General features: G+C 43.4%; 1 protein-coding gene across 1 annotated transcript in view; it reads left to right on the forward strand.

The window, feature by feature from the left end:
- The window catches only part of exosc10 (exosome component 10), a 77,151-nt gene that overhangs the window by 31,107 nt on the left and 23,425 nt on the right, over nucleotides 1-22,619 (forward strand). The window contains exons 12-18 of the mRNA XM_072478471.1: nucleotides 846-994; nucleotides 2,163-2,213; nucleotides 4,049-4,160; nucleotides 16,109-16,159; nucleotides 16,428-16,494; nucleotides 20,754-20,851; nucleotides 22,231-22,326. Of these exons, the coding sequence (XP_072334572.1) occupies nucleotides 846-994; nucleotides 2,163-2,213; nucleotides 4,049-4,160; nucleotides 16,109-16,159; nucleotides 16,428-16,494; nucleotides 20,754-20,851; nucleotides 22,231-22,326 (624 nt within the window). The remainder of the gene's footprint in view (nucleotides 1-845; nucleotides 995-2,162; nucleotides 2,214-4,048; nucleotides 4,161-16,108; nucleotides 16,160-16,427; nucleotides 16,495-20,753; nucleotides 20,852-22,230; nucleotides 22,327-22,619) is intronic.

Raw genomic sequence — 22,619 nt, forward strand, 5'->3', positions numbered from 1 at the left:
ACTGTCGATGCTGTGCAAAGGTTTTAAATGGTGGATTGATGCCACTGCCCATGAGCTGCTGCAGGTGTAATATGCTGAGGGACACTGACATTCCCATACACCCGCTTAAGATATTTTCTCTTTTAAGTTAATGATGTTTTGTTATTTCACCATTGAAAAGAATGCGCTGCTCCATTCTCCTTGTTTGATGGTAGGAATTTATTTCCAGGTACTGTAATAGTGAAGGCAGTTCTCTGGTAAGTATCCAGTATGGGTATTCCTGATGTGAGCTGGGGTAATGAGGGTTGGCATGTTATTTCACTTTTTGGGGCCAACACCGGCAAACGATAATCCTGTTCAAATTCAAGGTCCACGCACCTGCTTTATCTCCCTCCCTCCCTGTGAGAGGTTTTGGGTTTTGCTCAGCAGTTTTTATGATGGCATGGTTGATGTCACTGCCTCAGTCTAAAAATTGATCTGTGTAAACCCTGGCTCACTTCTCTGATTTATACACGTGTTCTCCAATGCACAGAACCACCACTCTTCCTGCAGAACTCCGACTTTGTAGGGGAAACCTTGGATTTTGATCATTTGAACTTCTTGACTAAATAGAGAGAGTAGTGAGTTAAGTTAAGCAAGTATTTATTGAGTCTGAAGCATTTGTTATATGAAACCATAACCTCCGTTTTTATGAAAAAAGGAATCTTGCACCTAACGAAAAGTGTCTTAAAAGATATTCCCAATTACTACAAACAATCGAACATGTGTGTTTAGATGTTATTAGAGTGTATTTCCATATAGCTTCCAGTTTAGAAATTGCAGGCTGGACATAAGATAGTATTTTTGTAATCCTTTGTTAATTGCAGAAATACTACAAGCCGATTTTCACAGAAGAATCCTACTTGGAGCTGTACAGGAAGCAGAAAAAACAACTGAACACGCAACAGCTTACAGCGTTCAGACTATTTTATGCCTGGCGGGACAAGATTTCACGACTCGAGGACGAAAGCACAGGGTATAAGTTCATTGTTAATGGAGCCTGAAGGAAAATACTTCTTGGGGCTATTGCTAATAGCACAGATATTGACGCACAGTATTAACCACAATCAATTGCTGCAAGAAGTGTGCATCACTCCTAACAGTTAAGATTTTTGTATACATTTTGCACGTTTGGTGCAAAGAGAAGATTTAAAATCATTAACAGCTCCGCATAACCAATGTATTCCAAACAAAAGATTTATTATAGTTGCAAGTATATGTTCTGTGCATACTTCTTACTTGTCTTTGCACTTCTAAAATGCCGTTTGCATTCCATTTCCTTGGGAGACTTAACTCTTGGCGCTTGTGTAAAGTGTATCAATCAGGCGTGCTCGTATGCAAAGGAGATCGGTTGTTACTGGCACTGCGCACCCCACCCCGCAAAAAAAACCTTCTCGCAAAAAAGCCATAAAATATCTCTGAAGACAAGGACTTGAATTCTGAAAACATTCTGAAGAATTTGGCTTTGTTGATGGTCACAACCTGTCTAGTCATGGAACTGTAGTAAATCCCTTACATGTTTAACATTGATTTCTGCATCCACCATTATATATATGAGAATCCATGAATGTTCCATGTTTTGGCTTTCACTAGTGGGAGTTATATAGAATCATAGAATTTGCAGTGCAGAAGGAGGCCATTCGGCCCATCAAGTCTGCACCTGCCCTTGGAAAGAGCACCCTACTTAGGTCCACATCTCCACCCTATCCCTGCAAACCCAGTAACTCATCCTAACCTTTTGGACACTAAGGGGCAATTTAGCATGGCCAATGCACCTAACCTGCACATCTTCCGAGGGAACTCAAGCAGGCAATGGAGTAAAGTGCAAACCCCACACAGTCACCCAAGGCCGAAATTGAACGCGGGTCCCTGGAGCTGTGAGGCAACAGTGTTAATCATTGTGCCGCCCTGCACTGCCCTCTCAATATGAAACAAACAGAAAACCAGAACTGCTCACTGTATCAATCTTTCGCTTTAGAAATGCAGTTTCAAAATGCTGTCCTCCATTCTCATTGTGTTCTGTGAATACTGCTACGGGTTGTTCTTGTTTCCCCAACTATTCTTCAGTATCAAGAGTTTGAAACAAACTGAAAAGGTTTTTAAAGAAGTTGACAGAAATGACCATTTTATATTATTTTTAACAGGTATGTGCTACCCAACCACATGATGATCAAAATAGCAGAGGAACTGCCAAAGTAAGTTATTCCCCCACTGTAATTATGGTGTATGGCAACAAAAAGCATATCACATTTCAAATGAGAATGATCTGCATACTTGTCTGAGTTGAGTTTCAGTCAGGTTGGGCACAAATTACCATGGACTTGCAATGCCTGTTAAAACATTCATTTCTCTTGATGTCTGACTCCGCAAAGTTGCTTATACATTGGATTGAGTATCATACAACATGAACGGCACAAGCTTGGAGGTCCGAAGGGTCTGTTTCTGTGCTGTACTTTGTTCTTTGCTCGTCCTGGCACTGTTGATTCCTGTTGCATGTAACTCCAACAGCCAAGATACAGAAAGATCAGTTTGTCTTGCTCGGTCTTACTGGTGGCCAGCCCTAACAAATCCGGCAAGTTTACTCAATGCAGCCAATTCCAAAATATTGGCCGCGTCTCCATGGCCAGTGGCCCGAGTGTGGACCTCGTGCAGTATAAAAGCAACATCACATGCTTAAACATATGCAATTAAACATGGACTTTTAGTAAAGTTGTGCAAAATAAGCACAATTTTATGTGTACAATAACAACTTGAATACCTTTTTTATCTTAACTGTTTGAATTCCTATTTCAGCTGTAGTCTAATACTGCAGTTTTCAGTTTCAGATGTATTTTGTGTAAAATTAGCAGTATAACTTGGAAGTTAGATTAAGGAAACAAGAGTTTAAATTTGAATGGGTATTCAAATGGAAAGAAATAAAACGATCTGAAATTATGTACCGCCTTTCAAAACCACGAGCAAAGTGCTTTAATAATAATAATCTTTATTAGTGTCACAAGTAGGCTTACATTAACACTGCAATGAAGTTACTGTGAAGATCCCCTAGTCGCCACACTCTATGCGCCTGTTTGGGTACACTGGGGGAGAATTCATAATGTCCAATTCACCTAACAAGCACGTCCTTCGGGACTTGTGGGAGGAAACCGGAGCGCCCGCAGGAAATCCATGTAGACATAGGGAGAACGTTCAGACTCCACACAGACAGTGGCCCAAGCCGGTAATTGTACCCGGTCCCTGGCGTTGTGAAGCAATAGTGCTAACCACCGTGCTACGCTGTGCCGCCAACCAATGAAATACTTTTGAAGTGTAGTCATTGTTGGAATGTCCGAAACACAGCAGTCAGTTTGTGCACAAAAGCCCCCACAAACAACAGTGACAATGTTTTTTTTTTAACATTGATTAGGGGATAAATATCTGCCAATATTTATTTCTGAGAGTGGCCTCAGTTTAACGCCTCATGAAAGAGGGCACCCCTGACAGTGATGCACATCCTTGGTACTGCACTGAGTGCCAGCATTGACTTTTGTGCTCAAGTCTTGGATTAGGACTTGGATCCACAGCCCTCGAGCGAGGGTGCCACCAAATGCTTTTAACTAGTCAGTCAGTGAGAGCTTCTTTGCATTGGGATGCAGAACTGGCAATGTTAATCTATGCTTCCAACCGTGCATCACACTCTAGTTAGGTTTATGATGGATGTAAGAGTGACATTATTCTGTATTTAATGAAAGTTAACTGCACTTATTTGTGATTTTAAAAAATAATTTATGTTTGGGAATTTTGAGGTGGTGTTGAGGAGTCTTCAGCTGCAGCATTTAAAATAAACTAATGTAACTCTTAATTTTTATTCATTTCTTAAGAAAATAAAAACTTGCATTTATATTCTACTTTTCACAGCTGCTAGTCTCAAAGTGCTTGACAGCCAGTGAAGCATTTTTAAAGTGTCACAGTTGTAATGTGATGTTCTAACTCACACAATTATTCCCGTCCAAATTAGTTACAACTTTCTTTCTTTCCCTCATGCCACACCTAGAGAGACTCAGGGGATCATAGCATGCTGCAACCCCGTTCCTCCACTGGTTCGTCAACAGGTCAATGAGCTGCATCTCCTGGTCCAGCAGGCACGTGATATGCCTCTTCTCAAGGTAATGGCTCAATCTTTGACTCCTCCCAGTATATGGAATAATACATTTTGATAAAGAACTGATTATGGAAACTGGACATGTAGCTAGGAAGTTATTGTATGCGGTAACTTTGGGCCAGTAGCCAAAGTTCCCAGTTGTATTGGTGAGTCCTGAAGTGGGATATCTATAGATCTGGACTAGATTGATCATTGTTAGCATTATACTTACCAACAACTGCCGGTTACCACCGTATTTTCATAGAATTTACAGTGCAGAAGGAGGCCATTCGGCCCATCGAGTCTGCACCGGCTCTTGGAAAGAGCACCCTATCCGAGGTCCACACCTCTACCCTATCCCCATAACCCAGTAACCCCACCCAACACTACTGGCAATTTTGGACACTAAGGGCAATTTATCATGGCCAATCCACCTAACCTGCACATCTTTGGACTGTGGGAGGAAACCGGAGCACCCGGAGGAAACCCACGCACACACGGGGAGGATGTGCAGACTTCGCACAGACAGTGACCCAAGCCGGAATCGAACCTGGGACCCTGGAGCTGTGAAGCAATTGTGCTATCCACAAGGCTACCGTGCTGCCCCACGGTAACATTTAGTATAAGACATTTTGTCTTATACTTACACAAAGAGCCAGTTATTTGAATTGTTTTTTGAATGACACGTTATTTAGACTGCAGTGGAGTTTGAAATGGTTAATCCGACCTCAGGTATGTTATGGTAATCTTGTTTTACCACAGATTATGTTGAGTATTGTTGCTCTTTTTAACCTTAGTCTATTTGCTCTGTTTAGGTCACCTTTGCTCATGAGTCGCCAGGTATCTTTATGATACCGCCACGTGGTTCAAGTTCAGGTTATGATTAATAACACAGCCCACCGCTTAGTAAGGATTAAAACAACGGTCATTTATTATATACAACAAGCAATATTAATACCCTAATACTACTTTCTATATAATAAACCTATCACTACTGGCCAATACTTAACTTAGGAAGAGCCCACCAGGTCAGGAAAACGAATGGCTTGTCCAATCAAATCTGGCCCGCGGGATTCAAAAGGCTGCTACAGGTCGGTGGCTAGGTGTCTACCGGATAGCGATCGTTGGATTCACACTTACAGTGGCTGGTCTTGCGAAGGTCTCGAGCAGGCGAAGATGAGAGAGAGCGAGATCTGAACTTGGACCTTCACTTTTATAGGGCCCAGGGACTTCCCGCCTCCCGGGGCGGCCCTTGATCCTGAGCCCCAAGTGATTGGATTCTGTCCCCAGTCCCTGGGGTCAATGTGTCCAATGGTGAGGCGATTCCTCGATCGGGGGGTGGTCGCTCACCTGTCTTTGTTTCGGCCACTGCAGGCGCCGACAGGTCTGGCCCGGTATTCAATTGCTAATATGTTGCAATTGTTCCCGGGGATAGCCGATTTAATTGTGGATGTCTGAGTAGATTAGGTGTAAACGGTCCTGAATGCAACTGCAGATACCTGGGTTGATGGGCTGTTGATAGCCCTGAGTATCGATCTGGGCTACGTTCCCAGAGCTGAATATGCAAACCGTCTGCAGCTGCCTGCTTGTGTCTTCTTGGCTGCATTTCCCAGCAGTCTTTCGGGTTAGCCATTTTAAACTGGGTTTTGGCCAGATTTATCGGAATGCAGCCATTTTACATGGCTACAGTAGTGGAAATGGGAGGAGAGGGGATGGTTGGGCGGGGGGGGGGTGAATAAGGGTCTTTTATTTTCATATGTAACAAGATTGTAAAAGAACACAAGGTTTTTAAAAATATATATTTATTAAGAATTTTTCAACAAAATTTTCAACCAAACAAACAAAAACAAAGAAAGCTTGCATAGCAAGACATGGCAAGTCAATAAGATACAGAACTTTGTACATTGGATTCCTCCCGCACATGTCAGTTTTCCGGATCGTTCATGTGTTTCCTTGCTCAAATGCCCCCCTGTCCGTCGTCCCCCCGGGTTGCTGTTGCTGCTGTCCGACCTTCATCTACCGCTCCGCGAGATAGTCCTGGAACGGTTGCCACCGCCTGTAGAACCCCTGCGCAGACCCTCTTAAGGCAAATTTTATCCGCTCCAATTTGATAAACCCTGCCATATCATTTACCCAGGCTTCCACGCTGGGGGGCTTCGCCTCTTTCCACATTAACAAGATCCTTCGCCGGGCTACTAGGGACTCTTTTGCCTCCTGCACTCCCGGCTCGTCAGAACACAAGGTTTTTAATCTCACTATAAATAGGACATGGCAAGTTTTCACCTCATCCATCAGACCTGGCACAGACTCAACTGGATCTAGATCTGATGAGAAATGAAAGCAAAACGAGCTGGAAACATGCAGCAGGTCAGTCGGCATCTGTGCAGCAAACAATTAATGTTTTGGGCTCGTAACCTTCAGAAATAAAGATTAAAAGATGGGCCGATGAGATGGGGAGAGCAAAAAAACCCCATAAATGAATGATGTGTATAATGATTGTTGGATGGTCTGACATGTTGCCTGAATCCAATGTTAGAGGCATTGAAGGGCTATAAGACACTAAAGAAACAAAGGGCATACAGCCAGCTAATTAGTGAGCGACACAAGAAAAAATGACAGAAATGGAAAATATAATACCTGAAGTTCAGGTTTGGAATTAAAATTGTTAGGGATTTAAACAGAAGATGCTGACAAAGTATTGTGGGTGCACTAGCTCCAATAAAAGATTGACAATGGATCTTCCTGCAACACATTCCCCATCTCTCATAATTTAAAGTGGACCCTACTAGTTAGTGCCTCCAGCTCAAAAACAGAAAATGCTGAAAAAAGCTCAGCAGGTCTGGCAGCATCTGCGGAGAGAGAAAATAGAGTTAACCTGTCATATTTGTCTGACTCTTCAGAGCTAAAGAGACCGAGAAATGTAATGGATTAGAGGAGGTGGAGCAGATTAGGAGGTCAGTGATAAGTGAGAGCTGCCAATTGCAACAAAGATGTCTAGGTCATGAGACAAAGGAAGCGTTAATGTGAGGAGAAGGTGCCAGTAGTTGTGTAAAGATACGGTACCAGGATGCGTTAATGGGAGAATAAAGGTCAGTGTTCAGTGGAAGCAAAGAACAAGTGACAGATAGCACGGAAGGGGATTTGGACTGAGGCAAAAAGTTTTGAATTTTAAAAATGGTTCGAGGTGAAGGAGAAAATTGTTGAACTCCATGTTGAGGGCTGTAATGTTTCTACTCGGAAGATAAGGTACTGCTCCTCCAGCTTTCGGCGGGCTTCTCTGGAGCATTGCAGCAGGCCAAGGATGGACATGTGGGCATAAGAGCAAGGTGCTAAGTTGAAATGTCAAGCAACAGGGAAGACATGTTTGCCGGCTGAGAGAAGATGTTCCATAAAGCAGTCACCCAATCTGTATTTAGTCTCCCCACTGTAGAGGAGACCGCATTGCGAACAGTGAATGCAATAATTCAAATTGAAGGCAATGTGAGTGAAATGTTGCTTCACCTGAAAGGAGCGTTTGGGGCCTTGAACAGTGAGGAGCACAGAGGTAAAAGGGCAGTTGCTTCCAGCTCCCTTGGGTTAATGACCTGCTAGTGTTGTCCATGTCATATATTTAGTGCTCCTTACCTCAAACCTCCCTTCCCAAACCTGTTCAACCTCCATAAAATCCATGAAATTGTTGTCACCTCCGAAATTCGCACCCATCTTTCCTCCGATTCCCTATTTGAAACCTTCCAATTAGCTTTCTACCCTGATCTCTCTACCGCAGAGGCCTTTATCAAATTACATAACTATTCAAGAAAAGAGGGTCGACAAAGGGGAGGGAACCAATAGATGTAGTATATTTCTACTTCCAAAAGGCTTTTAATAAGGTGCAACACAAATGGTTAATAGACAAGATAAGGGCTCATAGAGTTGGGCCAATATATTAGCATGGATGGAGGATTGTTTAACAGACATGAAGCCGAGATAAAGGATAAATGGGGTATTTTCATATTGGCAGGCTGAAATTAGTGGAGTGCTTCAGTGAAATGTGAAGGGCCACAGCTATTTATAAATCTATATTGAAATCTTGGCAAAGTAATGAATTAAGTTTGCTGACAAAGGGGCAGCACCGTGGCGTAGTGGTTATCACTGAGCTGAGGACCAGGGTTCAATCCTGGCCCCGGGTTACTGTCTGTGGAGTTTGCACATTCTCCCCATGTCTGTGGATTTCAAACCCACAACCCAAAAAGATGTGCAGAGTAGGTGAATTGGCCACGCTAAATTGTCCCTTAATTGGAAAAAAAGAACTGGTTACTGTAAATTTATTTTTAAAATTTCAAAGTTTGCTGACAATGCAATATTAGATGGGAATGTAAGCTCCAGGGGCACAATGATACGACAAAGAGACATCGGTTAAGTAAATGGACAACGAGGTGACATGGAATATAATGTTGGAAAGTGTGGAGTTATTCCATTTGATAATAGCAAAGCAATATTTTTTTAAGTGTGAGAGCTTTTACATGTTGATGTTCAGTGAAACTTGGGTGTACTCATACAAGGAACACAAAGTTACCATGCAGGTGCAAAGAACAAAGAAATGTACAGCACAGGAATAGGCCCTTTGGCCCTCCAAGCTCGTGCCGACCATGCTGCCCGACTAAACTACAATCTTCTACACTTCCTGGGTCCGTATCCCTCTATTCCCATCCTATTCATGTATTTGTCAAGATGCCCCTTAAATGTCACTATCGTAATACAACTAGCAAGGCAAATAGTATATTGATCTTTATTATAAAGGGATTGTAATACAAGAGTAAGGAAATCTTACTGCAGTTGTCTAGAGCCGTGATGCGACTGCACCTGGAGTACGTTGTGAAGTTTTATTCTCCATTTTCAAGGAAGGATATACTCGAATTGTAGGCAGCCTACACCATCATGGACTGCAACAGTTCAAGAACATGGTTCGAGGGCAGCACAGTGGCACAGTGGGTTAGCCCTGCTGCCTCACGGCGCCAAGATCCCAGGTTTGATCCAGGCTCTGGGTCACTGTGCGTGTGGAGTTTGCACATTCTCCCCTTCTTTGCTGGGGTTTCGCCCCCACAACCCAAAGATGTGCAGGATAGGTTAAATTGACCACGCTAAATTGCCCCTTAATTGGAAAAAATGAATTGGTTATTCTAAATTTATTTTTTTAAAGAAAGAAAAACAAGAACATAGTTCGACACCACCTTCTCAAGGGCAATTAGGGATGGGCAACAAATGCTGGCCTAACCAGCATCACCCACATCCTGTCAAGAGTCTTAAAAGATACAGCAGAGGTTAACTAGACTGTTTCCTGGGATGAGATGAGGATTGTTCTATGATGAGAATGTTCTCTGGAGTTGAGAAGAATGAAAAACAATCTAATTGAAATATATTTTGAAACCAGGGCTGGGGAATCTGGAGCATGGGCACAGTCTCGGAATAAGCAATCATTTGGGACTTCGAGGAGGACAAATTCCTTCACTCGTAGCGTTGGAATTATCTATCCGAGAGGATTGTGGATGTTCCACCTGAGTATATTTAAAACTGTGATCAATATATTTTTGATCTCTCAGGAAATCACAGGATATGGGGAAGTGGGCAGGAAAGAGGAGTTGATGTAGAAAATCAGCCAAGATTGTACTGTATGGAGGGAACTTTGGGTGGTGGCCATGGTCTGATCGGTCGCACACAAGGTGTCTCCTGCTTGGAGATGTTGGTTTTGATCCTTTCTGCCCATTTAATGGGTGACTTTTGTGGATAAAGTGTGAAGTGAGAGGAGGGTGGTCAGTAGGATATCAGACCCAGCAGAAGTCGGTGAGAGCCTTAGTTCAGGAGTAGGAAAACGCCAGTGGCGCAGCGCCATTTGAAAAGAATAGCAGAAGGGGAAGTGTCGTCGTCATCTGCCACACTGCCTGTGGAGTAGTTGATGGACTTTATTAAGGGGGAACTTCGGCAAAAGCGAAAGGAGATTCAGGGTGACTGATCTTGCGCGATTCAGGGAGCAGTAATCCCAAGAAGCACAAGGTGCAACGATCCAAGAGGTGGTGGAAAAGGCGGTGTTGGACCATAATTGTAGGAGCGTTTTCAGAGACTGAGTATTTTTCCCACCTAATTGCAGTTCAGATATCACAAAGACCCGCAAAGACAACAACTGTGCTTAAGACAGCTTTACTTTCCAAGCTTGGTTCAACACACGAGGGGGACTGATTTTGAAAAACGGCAAAACCACTCTGCTTTACATTGCTTCAGGTTTAACAGTTATACAATTTCCAAAAATCAGTAGCCCACCCCAGTTGGGCTCGATCCAATCCTTGTAGCTGTAGATTTTACCTTGACCAATGAATTTTACTTTAGGCAGCATGGTGACTGCATGATCAGCTTGTGATTTAGCCCCATTCTGTTCCCTGGCCATCTGTTGTTTTCCAAGACACTTGTATTCGCTGTCTCTTGCTCTCCCCTACTCCCATTTCTCTTATCTCAGTGAGATTCCTGCTTGTACTGAGCGCAGGATGCTGGAGCTGCTGATAAGAACTGTTTATTAAGCTGGCTGTATTATTACTGACCACATTATTTCTGACTGACTCTGTTTGTCTCAGGAATGTGGTCAAGTTAGCTAGCTTAAATTCCATCATACGTTGCAGCCACTATTAGCAAGAGTTTAAATGCTTGTTACTGCTATGTTCTAAGAATACACATTTAATGGTTAATAATGATTACTGGATATATTTTCTATGATTAGTTTCAATCTCTTTTTAAAAAAATGAATTTAGAGTACCCAATTCCTTCTTTCCAATTAAGGGACAATTTAGTGTGGCCAATCCACCTACCCTGCACATCTTTGGGTTGTGGCGAAACCCACGCAAACTTCAGAATGTGAGAATGTGCAAACTCAACACGGGCAGTGACCCAGAGCCGGGATCAAACCTAGGACTTTGGCGTCATGAGACAGCAGTTTTAATCACTGCGCCACTGTGCTGCCCCTGATTAGTTTCAATCTCAATAAACTAACTTATGTAGAGCTATTCTAGTGTTATCCCAGCGATCCAGTTTTTAGGAGTCTCATCTCAGGAACCCCCCCCCCCCCCCCTTCTCAACAGTGACCAGATCGTTTTGTTGGAGGCGAAGCTAGCGATGCTGGGGGGGGGGACTGCAAGGTGTTGAGTGTGAGGGTGGAAGACCAGGAGAATCTCTCCAGGCGGCAGAACCTGCGTATCGTGGGTTTGTCGAAGGGAGTAGAGGGAACGAGTGCCACAGGCTACGTCACAAAGATGTTTGAGAAGTTTGTGGAGCAGAGGAACTTCAATAAGACTCCAGAGGCGGATCATGCCCATTGGTTCATGAGACAAAGGCTCATGAACCAATGAACGATGGGTTGGGGAGCTACCTCGGGCGGTGGTTGTGTATGTGCACAAATTTCAGGACAAGGAATAGATTCTGAGGTGGGCCAAAATAGCTGGGAGGGAAATCGGATCTGGATTTATTGGGGATGTCCTGGCCACGCGACGGGCAAGGTTTAACAAGGCCAAGGCAGTGCTCTTTCAGCACTAGGTCAGTTTTGGGCTGCACCCGGCCAACTTCTGGGTGACTTTTAAGGGCAGTGAACATTACTTTTGATGCCAGAGGAGGCAAATTACTTCAAGGAGCATTGGGTGGGGGAGGGCTAATGTGACTTTTGTATGGTTTACGAGTTATTATGTTCATGCCAGTTTTTATTTATAATTGATATGTGGTATTTTTTCTTGGCATATTTGTGCTTTTCTCTGTTGTTGTTTTGTTATTATTGGTACTTTTTAAAGATGTGGAAGTACGTGCAATATTTGGTTTGCGGTCGGTTGTTTTTTGCGCAGGGGTTTGGGTATTGGGGTGGGTTAAAGAGGGGATGGTATGGAGTAAGCAGAGTGGGGGGATGGGTAGGTTGGGTAGAATTCTTTTTCTGAGCCTCTAGATGGGAGTCACCATGCTAGCAGGGTATGCTAATGAACGGAAACAGTGTCGAGACGGGTGCTGCGGTGTGTAGCCTGAGGCAGGGGGGCAAAGAGGAGGTGTGGGGAGGGAAGTGGGCTGGAGACGTGGTTGGGTTTAGGTGAGGATGGAGGGGCATCCATTTTGAACGAGCACAGGTTAGTGAGGAGACGGATGGTTTGTCGGGGTTTGGGTTAGATGACGTTGGTGGATCTTAGCAGAGAGGGAGGTCAGAAACCCCTGGTGATTCTTGTAACGTGGAATGTGCACGGGTTAAGTGGTCCGATTAAACAGTCTCTGGCGTTTGCCGACCTCAAGTGTTTGAGGGCAGATGTGTTTTTTCTGCAGGAGATACATCTATGGGTGAAGGATCATATGCAGTTAAGGAAGGGAGGGGTGGGGCAGCGGGTGGTATCGTCAATCAAAATTTGGACCCAGTGGAGGCATTTTAAGCTGGGCACTCCCAAATCTGTTGCATTAGAATTGGGCGGCAAATGCCGAGAAGGTGAGACGATGATGCAGAGAGGGAGAGGGTCAGAATAGATGCAGGTGGAGGAGACCTCTTGTAGGGGGATGGGTTTGAGGGCCCTGGTGATGATTCAGCTCCAGTGTCCTCCGGAGAGGTATACTCGCAGTCCCGTTTGGAAACAGTTGAGGCATTTTAAGCTTGGACATATGTAAGTATTGGGAACCATAGGTTTAATACCTGGAGGGATGGATGCAATGTATGGGAGATAGAGTGGTGAAGGGATAGTGTGTGTAAGGGACCCGTTTCTAGCGGGTATGTTTGCAGGGTTGGAGGAATTGCAGGAGAAGTTCAAGTTGTCGAGGTGGGGGTGAGTTTAGATATTTGCAGGTGCGCGACTTTGCGTGGCATTAATTACTTTGGTTCCTCAGTTACCGGAGTAAATGTTGTTGGAAAAGTTGCTTTTAAGATCGGGGTCATCTAAGGATGGTTGGGGGAAGTGGAGGAGCATTCGCTAGTGGAAGGTATTAAGTGGAAGTGGGAGTAAGAGTTGAGGATCAATGTGGGATGGAGGGGCCTGGGGTGAAATAATGCATCAGGTCAACTTGATCTCTTTTGCGAGAGTGAGCCGTATACAGTTCAAGGTGGTACACAAGGTCCATAAGACACGATTACGGATGAGTGACTTTTCTCTGGGAATGGAGGATGTATGCGAGAGGGTGTAAGTGGGGGCCGGTGAACCACGCTCTTACGTCCTGGGGGTGTGCAAAGCTGGAGGATTTCTGTGAGACTGTGTTCAAGACTTTGTCAGGGATAGTGGGGGGTCAGGATGTGGTCGTGTCCTTCGGTGGCAATTTTTTTGGGGGATGGACTTGCCGGGGCTGCTGGAGCAGAAGGGGGCCGATGTGGCCTCTGCTTCTCTGCCCGGCAATGGATTTTACTGAGTTGGGCGTTGGCAGCACCGCTGGGGGTCATGGCATGGCTGGGGGATCTGTCTGAATTTTGAAGGCTGGACAAGATTAAGTTTGTCCTTGGGGGTGGGAAGGGGGTTTTACGTGTGGTGGAGGCCGTTTATGTCCGTGTTTGATGGAGGGGTGGGTATTTAGGGGTGAAAAAGGGGGGAAATTGTCAAACTGTGTGTAACATGTTTATTTTGAGATGTTATTTGCTGTTTGTATCTGAATGGAATAAAATACATTTTTAAAAATTATACTGTATGGCAGAACGGCTCAAGGAGCTGAGTAGCGTATGCCTACTCCTTATGTTCTTATTCTATATGATTATGACTGTGGTGAGCTTATGCTCCCACATCCTTCACAGCCAGCCTGCAGCAGTTAATCGCACCATTCTCCTCTAATGCCTCATCATCCAGATGGATGGGACTGCTCTCACATGGTTCCATTCCAGTTTATCCAACCAGAGCCAGAGAATAGCCTACAATAGTTTCTGTTTCTGCTAATACACCATTGCTTCTGCAGTCCCCAAGAATTTAGCCTTGGCCAACTTGTATTTTTCAGCATTTTACATGCTTCCTCTCAATGACACATCTGAAAATGCAACACCCAAATTCCACATGTACATTGACAACACCCAGCTCTGCCTCACCGTTACACATCCACTGCCTGTCTGACATTCAGTACTGGGTGAATTGATATTTTCTCCAACTGCATATTGGCATGCTCAAAACCAAGGGTTGCACAGTGGTTAGCACTGCTGCCTCACAACGCCAGGGACCCGGGTTTGATTCTGACCTTGGGTTACTGTCCATATGTGGAGTTTGCGCATTGATAGAAATACAGAATTCCTAAAGTGCAGAAGGAGGCCATTGGGTCTTCAGCGACCCTCTGAAAGAGCACCCTATTCCTGTAACCCCACCTAAGCTGCAACACTAATTTAACATGGCCAATCCACCTAACCTGCACATCTTTGGACTGTGGGAGGAAACTGGAGCACCCAGAGTAAACCAACGCAGACACTGGGAGAAAGTGCAAACTCCGCACAGACAGTGACCCAAGACCGGAATTGAACCTGGGTCTGTGGTGCTGTGAGGCAGCACTGCTAACCACTGTGCCGCACCATATCTGTGTGGGTTTACTCCCGGTACTCCGGTTTTCTCCCACAGTACAAAGATGTGCAGCTTAGGTGGATTTGCATTTTGGTCCCTTCGTGCCCAAAGATGTGTAGATTAAGTGATGGGGCTGTAGGGTTTGGATTGGATTTTGTTTATTGTCACGTGTACCAAGGTAAAGGGAAAAGTATTTTTCTGCGAGCAGCTCAACAGATCATTAGGTACATGAAAAGAAAAGGAAATAAAAGAAAATGGGATGGGAAAAGGGATGGAGCGGGAAGGTGGCTGAAGCAGATTGCTCTTTCGGAGGGTCTCAATGGGCTGCACTGTTGACATTCTATGAATATCTTCTGTCCCCAAAACAAACTCTTTGTTTCTCATAAACTTTCATCCCTCTCCCTGGTCACTGTCTGAGGATTAACAAGATCATTCAAAACCTTTGCACCTTATTTGAGCTAAAGATACCATATCTGCTCCGTTACTAAGACCGCCTATTTCCATCTTCATAACATCATCGGACCCTGCCTTACCTCATCTATTGCTGAAACCCTTATCCATGCCTTTGTTATCCGCTGAAATCAACTATTCCAATGCTCTCCTAGCCAACATATCTTGCCTCGTCTGTCAAAACTCTGTTCACATCCTAACGTGTGCCTAGTTGCAGTCACCCATCACTCCTATGCTCACCGCCCTATAATGACTTCCAGTTTAGCAGCTCCTTGATTTTAAAATACTCATTGTTGGTTTGCAATCCCTTCAGGGCATCGCACGTCCTGCCTTCTATGTCGTCCTACAGCGTTTCAAGATCTCTATACCCCTCCAGTTCTGACCACTTGAGCATCAACAGTTTTAATTGCTGCATTGTTGACAGTCATACCTTCTGTTGCCCAAATCCTAAGCTCTGGAATTCTCTCCCTAATCTGCCTGCCTATTGCCCTCCTCCTTGACAATATTTCTTAAAAGCTATCCTGATCACCAAGCTCCTGTCCTAACATCTCCTTATATGGTTGTGTCAAATTATGTTTGTGGCACTCCTGTGAAGCACCCTGGGCTATTTCACTATTAAAGGAGCGATTTGATGGCAAACTGTTATAGAGCTGCTGCCTACATGGGTTTTTGTGACCTGACAAGTGATCTAATTGATTGCAGTAGGTCATTATCAAACTCAACATAAGCCAACTTGAAATTGCTTCCAGCAGAAGTGTGTATATTTGTATTTGGTGTACACCATACAATCCAAACTTTTGAGTTCAGGTATGGTAATTATTGATTCGTTGGATTTGCATGATGCTGTACTAATCACAAAGAACATTTTTTTTCTACTTGCACCCCACACCAATGTATTTTACATCAAAATTGTATCTGTTGCAACTAATCCACATTAATAGGTGATAAAGTTCTTATTAGAACCCCACAATGAGCAGCAGGAAACAGACAAATGCTTGTTAATTGCTGATGCTTTCTTCTCCAGACAGAATCAACGCCATTGCAACAGAAGAAAAGCCCTGTACTAAAGGCAGATGTAAGTACTTAACTGATTGATCTAGTTGATGGCTAGCAGTTTATATTGTTCATTATAACAATGTGATGTCATATAAACGATATAGCCTCCTGCTTGCTATTTAGAGCTATTTTCATCTGTTGCCTTAGAAAAGTTTTTAAAATGTCTTGAGAAGTATCTGTAGCCATAATACTTTGAGTTTAATTTACTGAGCAATATGCTGCTTGATAGTAAATCACCATTAATTCCTGATAAGCAGGCAGATATTATTATAATTCTGTTTTTACAGAAAACTCAGAACCTGCTCTTTGGACCTCATGATAGTTCCCACCATGAGCAAGTTGTTCATGGCTCAGGTAGGTTGAGAATTATGGGGATTTTCTTTTTAATTTCTCACTCTTTCTGTTGGCCATTGATAGATTCAGTTCCTCTGACAATGACTGCAGTCTGTCAGGATGGTTGGATATACCAGAAAAATCACATTAACTCAAATCATGTCCGTTCACAGTAACCAATGTAGTTTGTCCAAACAAATGATGTGCCCTCTCCAATCCGGATCTGCTGCTGTTCTCCATAGCTCAGCTCACTCCTTCAGTCCCTTCTCTGCTTTCCAGTTCGTCCTGATACTTTCTTGGTCCGGATTCAATAACAATAGCTCCACATGTTGCTTCACAGATTTTTCTACATAAAGTAATTCGAAGCATATAAAGTTTGCTTGGATACGTCCACATTTTACAGGGGTACCTTTTCTCAAAATGCTTAATCAAATGTATCTTTTCAGTTCCTCTGAACTTATTTGCTAGAGGTTTTGATATAAATAAATCACTTTAGTCCTCATTCCATCTAAAAGGCCATTTCGTCTGAAGTTATGTGAGAAATTATTAGTGTCAGTAATTCACTCCGCTACAACGACCCCATCACCAATCCAGCTGCCCAAAATTATCTCTTTAGCTTTTGGGCATGAAATACTACATTGGAGCAAAGAGGAACTTACATGGCACTGACTAATGGACCATTCCAGATATCCATTTTTAAGTCAGGCTGTGACATTAAAATCTTCAAAACTAGAAGCAGTATTGGTTTCCAAATGATTCAAAAAATAATGATAACCGTACATTCCAGAAAGTACCTGCAGTGACTGAATTGTGAGGATGGGGATGGCATCAAATAGGAAATTAGAGATTTGTGCAGTAAGGGTACAGCAGTTATTATGAGTGACCTCAATCTACGTATTGATTGGACTAATCAAACTGATAATGCGATGGAGGAGAATTTCCTGGAATGTATAAGGGATGGTTTTCTCGAACAATATGTCAAGGAACCAACTGGAGACAGGGCATCCTAGACTGGGTATTGTGCAATGAGAGGATGAATTAACAACGTTGTGTGAGATCCTTTAGGGAAGAGTGATCATATGGTAGAATTCTTCATCTAAGATGGAGAGTGACACAATTGGTTTGAGACTAGGATCCTGAACTTAAAGAAAGCTGACTTTGATGGCTTGAGATGTGCATTGGCTAGGATAAGCTGGCAAAGGATACTTAAGGGCTTGGTGGTGGATAGGCAATTGCAGACATTTAAAGAACACATGGATGAACTTCAACAATTGTATATCCCTGTCTGGCGCATGAGTAAGACTGGGAAGGTGCTCAACCATGGCTAACAATGGAAATCAGAGATAGTGTTAAAGCCAAGGAGGAGGCATATAAAAAAGGAAAGCCTGAGGACTGCGAGGAAATTTAAAATTCAGCAGAGGAGGACAAAGGATTTAATTTAGATGTGGAAAACCGAACACGAGAGTAAGCTTGCAGAAAACATACAAACTGACTGCAAAAGCTACTATAAATATGTGAAAAGAAAAGAGTGGTGAGACAAATGTAGGTCCTTTACAGTTGGAATCAGGTGAATTCCTAATGGGCAACAAAGAAATGGCAGACCAGTTACTTTGGCTCTGTCTTCACGAAGGAGGACACAAATAACCTTCCGGAAATACTTGAGGACAGTGGTTTAGCGTGAAGAGGAACTGAAGGACATTGTTGTTAGTCAGGAAATTGTCTTGGGGAAATTGATGGGATTAAAACCCAGGGGCCTGATGCTCTGTATCTCAGAGTAGTGGCCCTAGAAATAGTGGACCCATTGGTGATCATTTTCCAACATTCTATAGACTCTGGAAGAGTTTCAATGGATTGGAGGATAGCTAATGTAACCCCACTTTTTTTAAAAGGAGGGAGAGAGAAAACAGGGAATTATAGATCGGTTAGCCTGACAACGGTGGTTGGTAAAATGCTGGAGTTGATTATTAAGGATGAAATAACTGAGCATTTGGAAAGCGGGGACAGGATCACTCCAAGTCAGCATGGATTCACTAAAGGGAAATCGTGCTTGACAAATCTTCTGGAATTGTTCGAGGATGTGACCTGTAGAGTGGACGAGGGTGAGCCAGTGGATGGGCGGCACGGTAGCATCGTGTAGCATTGTTGATTCACAGCGCTAGGGACCCAGATTCGATTCCCGACTTGGGTCACTGAATGTGCGGAGTCTGCACCTTCTCCCTGTGTCTGCGTGGGTTTACTCTGGGTGCTCCGGTTTCCTCCCACAAGTCCCAAAAGACGTGCTTGTTAGGTGAATTGAACATTCTGAATTCTCCCTCAGTGTACCCGAACAGGCGCTGGCGTGTGGCAACTAGGGAACGAGGGGATTTTCACAGTAACTTCATTTCAGTGTTAATGTAAGCTACTTGTGACACCAATAAAGATTATTATTATGTTGTGTATCTGGACTTTCAAAGTCCCACACAAGAGATTAGTGAGCAAAATTAAAGCTCATGGTATTGGGGGTAATGTATTGATTAATGTGGATAGAGAACTGTTTGGCAGACAGGAAGGAGAGAGCAGGAATACATATTTTTTTCAGAGTGGCAAGCAGTGACTAGTGGGGTACCACAGGGTTTAGTGCTGGGACCCCAACTGTTCACAATATGCATTAATGATTTGGATGAAGCAATTACATGCAATATCTCCAAATTTGCAGAAGACACTAAGCTGGGTGGCAGTGTGTGCTGTGCAAAGGATGCAAAGAGGCTGCAGGGTCACTTGGACAGGCTGGCTAAGTGGGCAAAACTTGGCAAATGCAATATAATGTGGGTAAATGTAAGGCTATCCACTTTGGTGGCAAGAACAGGAAGGCAGATTATTATCTGAACGGTAGCAGTTTAGGAAAGGGAAAGTGCAATGAGACCTGGGTGTCATGGTGCAACAGTCGCTAAAGGTTTACATGCAGATACAGCAGGCGGTGAGGAAAGCTAATAGAATGCTGGCCTTCATAGCGAGAGGACTTGAATATGGGAGTAGGGATGTCTTGCTGCAGTTATACAGGGCCTTGGTGAGGCCACACCTCAAGTATTGTGTGCAGTTTGGTCTCCTAGTTTGGACATTCTTGCTATTGAGAGTGCCCAGCGAAGGTTCACCAGACTAATTCTGACAGAACTAACATATGAAGATAAACTGCGCTTGTACTCACTGTAGTTTAGACAAATGAGAGGGGATCTCATAGAAAAATATAAAATCCTGATGGGGCTGGAAGGCTTAATGCGGGAGGAATGTTCCCAATGTTCGGGATGTCCAGAACTAGTGGTCACAGCCTAAGAATAAGGGGTAAGCCATTCAGGACTGAGATGCGGAAGAACTTGTGGAATTCTCGACCACAGAAAGCTGTTGGGGCCAGTTCATTGGATATTTTCAAGAGGGAGCTGGACGTGGCCCTTGCGGCTAAAAGGATCAAGGGGTGTGGAGAGAAAGCGGGAGTGGGATACTGAATTTGCATGATCAGCCATGATCATATTGAATCGTGGTGCAGGCTTGAAGGGCCGAATTGCCTACTCCTGCATCTATTTTCTATGTTTCTATGAATCACCTAAAGTAACCAAGAGTTGAGAAGCTGAGTTCATATCCTGATTTTGCTTTTTCCCTTTTGCTTTATTGAATTATGTTTTACCATTTCAGTAGACAGAATTTTCAACAGAGTCCTCATTTAACAGGCAGAACCTGCATAAAAATTGTTGGAGTTTTAATCTGTTTATTTTAAATGCACCCTCTGTGTTATCAGAGCACACACAGAAATACATAGGTATCACTCATAGTTCATTGACAATGCTCTGGCCCCTCAGTCACAACTTTGTGGGTTCAAGTTTGAGTCCGGGGTTTGAGCATAGAAATCAAGGCTGGCACTCCAGTCCATGACTGAGAGAGAGCTGCACTGTTGGCGATGCCATCTTTCGAATAAGATGTTAAAATGAGGCATAGTCTGCTCTGTCAGGTGGACGTTCATTTCTTGGTTTATCCTGCTCTGCAAGACACAGCGGTTGAACAGCCCCAAGGTTAGACGTTCAGCAGCAGTGGATGCAGTACATCTGCACATCCTCCACCAATACTTCCATAGTTCTCTCTATTTCCCACACCCACCCCATCATGTGCCATCATTTTCATTTTTTAAGAAGAGAATATTTTTCAGTAAAATATAATCACAACACTTGGGTAAAGGATGAAGATATTTCTCTGCAATACATGCAATGTAAATTGTGAAAATAAACAATGTACTCTATACCTTTTCCTTTCAGTGCCACTGATCCAAACCAGTAAACTGTTCCCTGACCTGGAGGATGACAATCTGACATTGACACTCACTTCTGCCAAGGCGGTCATTACCATATTTGACGTAAGTGTTACTGGTGCACACTGCACAGTGATTGTAGGTGTTTGCTGTATTTTTTATGATTCCAGTTCCTGATTTGAAGCAACCAGTTTGGTGGATCTCTGCCATAAAACTGTACTTTGTTCCAAAATAGAGAGATGATCCATAACAATGAATGTCTTCAGAGATGGTAGAATCAAAAAGGAGAATAGAGGATAATTGTATCTAGAAAATTGTAATGGTCTGACTGAATTGCTTGGTATTTTTGTTCAAGTTCCACACTTGCACTCTTGTGAAGGTGCTGTCCGATGCTGGGGGGAGGTTTTAAGAGCATCAGAAGTTCTCTTCATGCAAAAGTCCATTCCTTACTTATGAGCATAGGCATGTAAACATACGAATTAGGTGCATGAGTGTGGCCATTCAGCCCCTTGCGTGTGCTCTGTCATTCCGTAAGATCATGGCTGAAATGATTGTAGCCTCAACTCTAATTTCCCACCTACCAGCAGTAATTAAAGGATAGTGGTAAGATGGTCAGTTACAAATAGTTTCAGAGCTGAACAGAGTCCTGTTGACATCCAATATCTGCATACACATTCATTTTCCAGTGGTGTGATGACAAAATGTTCAAGAAGAAGTACCATGACTTGCTTCCACCAATGACACATCTATTACTACCCCAGCTGAAACGTACTAGCTTGGCATGCCTGGTGTGGTTGGCACACTTGCACACTGGATGGTGCTTTAAATAAATTGAGCCAAGAATGCTTTTCTGAAAGAGGCCGTAAATTATTACATTAATGTTCCAGGGCAGCACGGTGGTGCAGTGGTTAGTACTACTGCCTTACGTCACCGAGGACCCAGGTTTGATCCCGGGTCACTGTCTGGAGTTTGCACATTCTACCTCCGTCTGCGTGGGTCTCCCCCACAATCTAAAAATGGTAGGTGAATTGGCCACACTAAATTGCCCCTTAATTAGACATTTTTATTAAAATGTTCTCCCTTTCTCTCGTCATTGCTGCCCATTCCAGTGAAAAACAAGAAATTGCGAATAGTTATACAAAAATCACAAATATGTACATCTGACTTGAGTTATAGATGTACGGACCAGCTAGTGCTTAATTTCCAACTCTTAGCTTGACTTTATCTAGACTATAACCTAGTGATGCCATGCAGTTGGGCAATACTGTTATGTCGCATCTCAACTAGGTGGCTCCACTCCAGATAATCAGAACAGCATTGATCATGGCTGCAGTGCTAACTATCCAGACAGTGGCAGAGGTGTCAATAAAACATTTATTTTAAATGTGGCCATCTGATAAGTGACCTCTACAAAGTTTTTTCCGTGTCCTGTGTTACTGTTAGATTAAGTGATTTTTTTTTTTTCCCCCATGCCTCCCTCACAGGATTTGGTTGCAAATGAAAAGGAACATGAAACATTGACAACAGCACAACAGAAAGCAAGAACTGTTTTAGAATCATTTGAAAACCCTTTCAGAATGGTAAGCTCCAATACAGGATTTTGTATGTTCAAAAGTGGTTATGTATTTTTTCACAAGAATATATGAAGCACTGAATGGGAACAGTTCACTCATGTATAGGTGTGAAAGTTATGGTTTCAAGTCCCAGGACATTAATATCTAGTCTGACACTCGGTGCTGAGGAAGTGCTACACTGTTGAAAGGTGTCAACCTTCAGATGAGTTGCTAAATGAGATGCCTGCACAAGATTGAGGAGTGATCTGATCAGGGTGTTTAAAACGTTAAAAAGGTTCAATGAGGTAGATACAGAGAAG

This window comes from Scyliorhinus torazame, chromosome 16 (assembly GCF_047496885.1).
Source record: "Scyliorhinus torazame isolate Kashiwa2021f chromosome 16, sScyTor2.1, whole genome shotgun sequence".
In the NCBI taxonomy this organism is placed as follows: Eukaryota; Metazoa; Chordata; class Chondrichthyes; order Carcharhiniformes; family Scyliorhinidae; genus Scyliorhinus; species Scyliorhinus torazame.